This window comes from Helianthus annuus, chromosome 16 (genome assembly GCF_002127325.2).
Source record: "Helianthus annuus cultivar XRQ/B chromosome 16, HanXRQr2.0-SUNRISE, whole genome shotgun sequence".
NCBI lineage: Eukaryota > Viridiplantae > Streptophyta > Magnoliopsida > Asterales > Asteraceae > Helianthus > Helianthus annuus.
In genome coordinates, this window is record NC_035448.2 from 127,636,885 (window position 1) to 127,644,443 (window position 7,559).

The 7,559-nt window shown below is 36.7% G+C and overlaps 1 protein-coding gene across 2 annotated transcripts; it reads left to right on the forward strand.

Moving 5' to 3' along the window:
* Positions 1 to 2,344: 2,344 nt before the first annotated feature.
* On the forward strand, positions 2,345 to 6,550 carry LOC110916308 (filament-like plant protein 7). 2 transcript variants are annotated; one of them, XM_022161051.2, is made up of 8 exons: positions 2,345 to 2,675; positions 2,797 to 2,926; positions 3,844 to 3,950; positions 4,053 to 4,194; positions 4,296 to 5,187; positions 5,502 to 5,553; positions 5,635 to 5,958; positions 6,119 to 6,550. In XM_022161051.2, exons 3-7 carry the CDS (start codon positions 3,852 to 3,854, stop codon positions 5,932 to 5,934), a joined length of 1,485 nt encoding a protein of 494 aa, XP_022016743.1. In that variant the 5' UTR covers positions 2,345 to 2,675; positions 2,797 to 2,926; positions 3,844 to 3,851; the 3' UTR covers positions 5,935 to 5,958; positions 6,119 to 6,550. The 2 variants fall into 2 exon arrangements, with proteins under 2 accessions (XP_022016743.1, XP_035841042.1); XM_035985149.1 differs by having other exon boundaries at positions 2,797 to 2,915.
* The last annotated feature ends 1,009 nt before the right edge of the window (positions 6,551 to 7,559 follow it).

Sequence of the window (7,559 nt, forward strand, 5' to 3'; positions counted from 1 at the left end):
ATGTTATACGAATTGCAGGGACAGACGCGTGGTTTTGTGAGTTAGGCTGAACCTCCAATGAACCAAAACCCTGCTGTGATGATACCTGCATTGTTGGACACAATAAGAAAGCATGAAGAAAATGCAAGAGAGATAGCATATAAGATCAGTTTAAGGGATCAACATGCAAGAACATTGGCTCGACAGATTCCCTTGGATTGGAGCCATTTTATTGTGCCTTACTTTGAAAAACAAACAACACAAACACTTGATTCAGATGGTTGTAAAATTCTCGATTCGGACGGATAGACTCTATTCAGACGGATGGGCGTTATGTCGATCCGGACGAATGGACGAATGTAGATCCGGACGAACACATCTGAATACGAACAACCATGTTTTTCCATAATTTGATGAAGATTTTGTTAGAATTTTGATCTGAAACTTTGTTGGATTGATTAAAACTGGTTTTCACACAACATATCCAAAATTTAGCCAATTTTAACCATAAAATCTTTGTAAATATGTGTTTAAAGTTCAAAAAGAAGTGTAGAAGATGAGTAGAAGAAGATATGTGTAGAAGATGATGAATTCAGCTCTGAATCTGATGAATTTGCTTGAACTTTGTGTCTTCAATCCGTGTAATCAATTACCCGCTTTGATACCACTTGTGGATTTGCCCTGAAGATCGATTCCTTAACCGTTGAAAGCGAAGAACACGTATCTTGTGCGGAATCCAAGTACGTGTCTAGATTGAACACAAAGATGTAATTAAATGTTGTTTTCTATTGATGATTGACAAGTACAGAACCACGAAAACAAACGAGCAGAGCTACGCCTCTCTAATGCTCAAAGTTACAATTGAACAAGACATGCTAAGTATTTATACTAGTTCCCCATTCGGACCAACATACCTACGAATGGACCTCCATCCGAACGGATGCACTTCTACATGAAAGTTACGAATGGACTTTGCTCATTCGTCCGAATAGACTGTGTTGAATACGGATGGACTTTTTAAGCTGATTCGTTCGGATGGACACTCTGTCTATTCGTACGAATGGACTTCAACACTCATGCTCTTTATGATTTTCTCTGTTCAGCACCAGTCTTGTCTCATCTGATTAAGCTACAATACGTGATTGACGGAAGCAATAAACATATGCACTCACAACCATCGTAGATCAGGGGAAGATTGCTGATGCCAAGACCTAACACTATGAGGACAAGCTGAAGAAGGTGACTCAGGATGCTGAGCTCAGGCTAGCCACCGTCCAGGCTAACTATGAGCAGGAAATGGTCTCCTTTAGGGATGGCCTTAAAGACTCAGCAGTGATTTCGCTCCTCCAGGCCAGGATCAAAATGGCTTATGAGGCCAAGGAGGCGGGCTTTGAATGCCCATCCTGGACTGCGGATGCCTAGGTGGCCAAGCTGAAGGACCTAGGAGGCAGCCCTGTGGAATATCCTGCAAAGTTTGGGGCTGGCGAACCCTCTAAGGTGGCTGAAGCAACGACGGAGGCAGGTGGCAAGGCTGATGAAGATGCTGGAGCAGGTGCTAGTGATGATGGATCTATTTTTCTGATAAAATATTATCCTTAAATTTAAATTGTTAATTTAAGATATTTTTAAATAACCAAATTATATCACCAAAACAAAACTTTGAATTAATATATTATTTATTTTTATTTTCATTACTAAAAAAATATTATATCGATTTTATTACATAGTTTTTATAAAAATTGTATATAACTTTCAATATTACTTTATATATAAAATTAGATTTATCACGGAGTTTTTTAAATAAAATTTATATTTTATCACTCAAATGACTGCTTATTTGCTTCTTAAATAACATGTTTGACCACTGTATCTAATTTTTCAACAATCATCTCCGCAATCACCATATGTATCGCGTACCGAGTATATCCTTTAGTTTTTTATAAACATAAGTTTCTTATTATTTCGTATATAAAATCATATTTATTCAAGTCGTGTAATACACGAGAGTTTTTAAAGATATACCTTTTTATTATTATTTGGTAAACAATATTACATTTATTCAACCCGTGTAATACATGTGGTTTTAAAGATATATAACTTTTTTATTATTTGGTATACAAAATTACATTTATTCAACCCGTACAATATGATTCTTATTGATATGACTTTTTATTATTTAATATATAAAATTACATTTATTTAACCTCTACAATAAATAAAATTTTTAAATATATATTGATTTATCATTTAGTATTTAAAATTTATTTATTCAACACAACTAATACTCAAGTTATAACCTAGTAATAAATATATTCCGAGGGCGGATGAGATCGTTTACTATTATTAAACTAGAATACAATACTACTAGATGTTGTTGGGCACAGGACACCAAGTCATTTGATACTCGTCAGTCGGTTCTGTCGCTCTCCATATTCAAAACTGACATCCTGTACCCAAAATTCTATCACTCATGTCCCCTCCCTCACACTGTCTTTATTTGCTCTTCTTTACTCTTTTGATCATGCCAACAACAAGTGTCCATCTTTTCTTCCACCTAAATACATTCACCCCACAACCTGTTCGATAAAAGTCCTCAACCATCTGATATCGATGCATAGATTACACTAGAGGCTGATACAGATTATGGAAACTAATGGGTTTGTCTAATCTGAGCTGGGTTTCATCAGATTTCACAGGTTTGGTGTTTACAATTTGGTTATTTTGTATTTTTTTTTTTGTTTTTGGGTTCTTAAATGAGATGAAGCTGCGGGTTTACATGAGTTTTTTTTTCTTTTTTTTTTTTTTAATAATTCTCAGGTTGATATTTGAATGATCAATAAGGTTTGTTTACTTTGCTTTTGGATGGGTGCAAGTCTGTATCAATGATCATCACTGATTCATATTCAATTCTTAGAAATTCTGACGAAACAGAGGAGGTAATTTGAAGGTAAACAGGTTAATTTTGTTACAAATAATGATTTTTTTTGTGACAACACAATGTTTCTCAAAATTCGAATTATTAGAGGCAGAACCATCGGGTAGACCCGACCCGTTTTAATATCGTAAATCACAACATACCGGATAATCTTTGATATTATCATGGCGGAGTGAAAATATGGCAAGTGTTTTGGGCCCCAAATTCTGAGAAAAAAATTAAATGTAGGTAGTTTGGGGTTTGAGATTGTTGACGGTGGGTTTTGTGGTCCAAAATTATGCATAGATACAAAGAATCATATGATAGAAAGCAAAAAAGAGTAAATTACAAAAATCGTCCTTTATGTATGTCACTTATTGCAAACTGTGTCCTTTGTCTTCAATAATTACAGAAAACATACTCGATGTTTGCAAACCCTTGCAAGTTATGTCCTTTAGCCCTAACTCAGTTAATTTTTGTGGTTAAATCTGACGCACATGAGGGTATTTTTGTGGTTAAATTTGACCAAACGGACCCCACATGAGAGTAAAATGACCAAAATTCCTCATGTGGGGTCCATTTGGTCAGATTTAACAACAAAAAATTAACTGAGTTAGGGTTAAAGGACATAACTTGCAAGGGTTTGCAAACATCGAGTACGTTTTCTGTAATTATTGAAGACAACGAACACAGTTTGCAACAAGTGACATACATAAAGGACGATTTTTGTAATTTACTCAGCAAAAAATAAAAATTTTGGACGAAAAGGGACCCAGTTTTATTATAAGCTTTGGCCCCAAAACCTTGAGCCAGCCTTGGATAGTATGATGATCATGCAAAGCTCTTAATTGCTTTAATTTCGTCATGATCACGAAAATGCATATGACTATTACTTTAATGATCGGACGATTCTTGATCTTATGTGTACTACTTATTTGTGTGTTGGCCAGAATAAAAGATGGACCAAAAAACATGGTTTCTAGGGAAAAAATATCCAGAAAAATCAAATGTTGTAAGGAGTGAAGCTAATATCTATGCAAAAGCAAACGAAGAACAGGTAAATTCAAAATTTCTTGTTGATGGTTTTAATTAGGAAAATATTTGATCACTTGTCTTGATGAAGGGCAAAATAGTAATTTCTAGTACTTATATCGTGCAGAAGCTTCCGTATGGGAAACAAGTAGCTTTAGAGGAAACTGTAAAGAACCTCCATGAACAGATAGCTTGTCTTCTCTGTGAATGCAATGCGAAAGATAGACTAATGGCTGAGCATGTAAAAGCAGCACAAGAAGCTAACTCAGGTGATCTATTATTTTATTTATCATCTTTTGTAGTTAAAAAATCGTATATTACTGACACAGAGCAGAATCAGTAATAAAAAAGAAATTTAAAATTCATTTAGGGAAGGAAAGGGCTGAAGCATTAGTGGCGATACAGAAGCAAGAACTAGAAAACGTTATACAGCAAAAAGTAGCTGCGGTCGAGAGATTGATTCACTTAAACGCTGCATTAAAGAATTGCAAGCGGGAATTGAGTTGTACAAAAATAGAGCAAGATCGAAAGGTTATCCTCGAGAAAGCACACAAGAAACTAGAGTCGAAATATATAGAAGCAAAGAAAAAACTTGCAAATCTAACGGTTGAGAATGCTCGGCTTACTAAAGCCCTTGAAAAGAAAGAGGAAATAATCAAAGACGTAAATAATCAAATTTCCAAAGCAACTGCGGAGTTCAATGCACTTGTTTCAAGATGTGATTCAACCGAAAGAGGAAACAACGTTTTGAAACACGAGTATGGTCTTCTTAAGAAAGAGCTCAAGATCAAAAGCCGACATGCCGTCACGGCAAACAGGCAACAGCTAGAAACCGAACGTCAAAAGCTGCGGATGTTAGTGAAGAAGCGGGGCCCGGGGCATCCGAAGAACCATTCTAAAGCTGTGGGGAGAAGAATGAGTTTACTAATAAAACAGTTGAGCCAAGTGGAAGAAGAAAACGGGATTCTCAAAGAAAGCGCATGTAAAAGAGAGCATGAAATTCATGTCTTGAAAGCGGAACTTGCTCGAATGAGGCATGATGAACAATATAACGGCAAATCGTGTATGAACGAAATGAACGATCACTTTGAGAATCTGAGATTAACTAACTTTGATCTCGATCAACAACTTTCGGCTGCCAAAGTTGAGTTAAAAGAAGCTCTTCACAAAACATCGTTTCTAGAAATGGAATTGGAAGATAAAGGTCATCTTTGTAGAGAACTAGAAGCAACATGTCTCGAGCTACAATTCCAACTAACCAGGTTACCTTAATTTTTAGAAAGTACATAGATAGTCCTGTAGTTTGCACTTTGTAACGCATTTAGTCCCCAGCTTTTTTCAAAAGTACATGGATGGTCCATGTGGTTTGCACTTTGTAACGCATCTAGTCCCTAACTTGGACGTGCTAAAACCTTTAGATTTGTTGGCTGGGGACTAAATGTATTACAAACTGCAAACCACAGGACCATTCGTGTACTTTAATCTTAACGAATATTTTTTCATAAATCATTTTTTTACTAATCTCTAGACCATTTTGTTACTAATCTCTATACCATTTTGTGTATCGTGTTTCCAGTAAGGATGTAGTTACCGAAGATGTCGAGCAAGAAGAAAAAACGCTTCTGCCCGTAAGCTATTTACTATAATCAATGCCTAATTACTTGTACAACTATACCATCTTAAGTGGTTAACTTCTCATGGTTTTGCAGGGAATGAAGATTACAAAAGAGTTGACTAATGACAAGTTGACCGATCATTCTTCTTTACATGATCATATGACGGCAGAGGATGGTGTTGAGTGGGAGGTTGTTCTAAGCCCCCCAGTGATCAAGGAAATCATAAACGCTACAGAAACAGAAGAACCGTACATAGTTGTACCTCGGGCTCTATCGATTGTACAGGTTAAGAAGCGAGTTAAACGTTATGAGTTGCTAAGGAGGCTTCTGTTTAGAGGTAAGAGGGGTTGCTACAAGAAGAGGCTGCTTTGCTTTGCTGCATACAAGGTTTAGCAAGAAACATAGGCGGGCTTTGAGGTTAGTTTTGGCAATATAATCATTCTAGATTTATGTTCTATCATTTTTTAACTTAACCCATATATAAGTAAACATGTCGAAAACGTGACCTTTAGTTGTGGGTATGCGGAGTCGTAATAAATTATTGCATATGCTAAGCTTGAAATTGTTGTTCATGTAGGTAATGAGGTGAACTCTTCTTTCGGGCTGGCCACATTTCGATAGTGTCACAATATATCCTGTAGTTGAGCAAGGTTGAACGCTGGAAAGCCAAAGCGTTGGCCCAGAACATGATGCATGTATAAAGATAGATTTCCGTCTTCAAAGACTTAAAAACTTGCTTTTGTAAATACTTACATAGAAGTGTATTTAGGCACACTAACCAATGGGCTTGTAGCCTAGCGGTATAAGATGTGTAATAAAGGTGTTCTCCCCACATGGTTGAGGGTTCTAGTACAATGGCGGGATTTGGGGGTGTGAGTCGGCCGTTCTAAACAACTATCATATCATGATAGCTTCAATAACTGATTATGCGATATAGGTACTGATTTTCTGTTCGATTTTGTTTCGTTTTGGTCTTAAATTTGAAATGAGATGTTAAGTTGAAGATGTAGAACTTATGGAGTTAAGGGGGTTTTCATCATCATATTCGTTACAGTAAGCGCGTATGTTGTGGTAACCCGTATAGTTTTAGCAAAAGCTATGATCAAGATATTTATAGCGTGTAACACATGGATATTATGATATCAAGTCAAAACAGTGCAAAGACATTGTGTAAAAGCATTTGAAGCAGAAAACATTTTCTGGTGGTGGTGAACCAATGCACCCTTTGCCTACGTGGCAATTATCTTCTAGTTAAATCACTACACGTAGCCTAACTTGTAATATTATTTTCTATAGCGTGCGTAGTTGTATGCCCTCACAAGGAAACCTACATTACCAAAGCACATCTTGTATAATGGCATAATGGGTACAAGGTTTGGTCATATGGTTTGTCAAACATCTCGGTGATTCTTTTGGATACTGTGTTTGTTCATATGGTTTGTCAAAAATCTCGGTTAGAGTTTCTTTTCATATACAACCCATATGAACAAAAACATTATCCAACATGATCACGTTTTATGCCATAGAAATCTGTCCAGCAGTCAATCAACTACCATCTAACTTCGATTCAAAGAATCCACCATCAAAACCTCTATGCAAAGCCAATTACTTTGAATGGGAAGAAACCAATAATCTGATTTTGGGATTGAAAATGTATTTTAGCAACCTAGCCCCAGGGATCATGTAAAATGTAGACAGTCTTACCTCTACTCTGTAAATAGAGAGGCTGCTTCCAGACCCCGGCTCGGTAGTAAATTTGCATAAAGCCTTGGACATAAGGCACATAACACTCAGCAATTGAGACAAAAGCCAATTAGCGCGTGTACCCCCTTGTCTTTCGGCTATCAACGTCACCACATGATGCATGATTAACGGTCCTCGCTTTTTAACGTTATTTCATGAAATTAGTAAAATAACGTTAAAATTAGTGCACTTTTACTTTTGCCCCCAAGACTGGAAGGTATGGTGTGGTGAGGATGGGCCGCCACATCACCCGCCACGTAAGCGGGTGTGAGGAT

Bases quoted from the DNA above. Each gene is read 5' to 3' on its own strand.
- LOC110916308 (XM_022161051.2), top strand. From the start codon at position 3,852: ATGGACCAAAAAACATGGTTTCTAGGGAAAAAATATCCAGAAAAATCA. The intron at 3,951-4,052 runs GTAAATTCAAAA...TATATCGTGCAG, and splicing joins CAAAAGCAAACGAAGAACAG to AAGCTTCCGTATGGGAAACA. The intron at 5,188-5,501 runs GTTACCTTAATT...TCGTGTTTCCAG, and splicing joins CTACAATTCCAACTAACCAG to TAAGGATGTAGTTACCGAAG.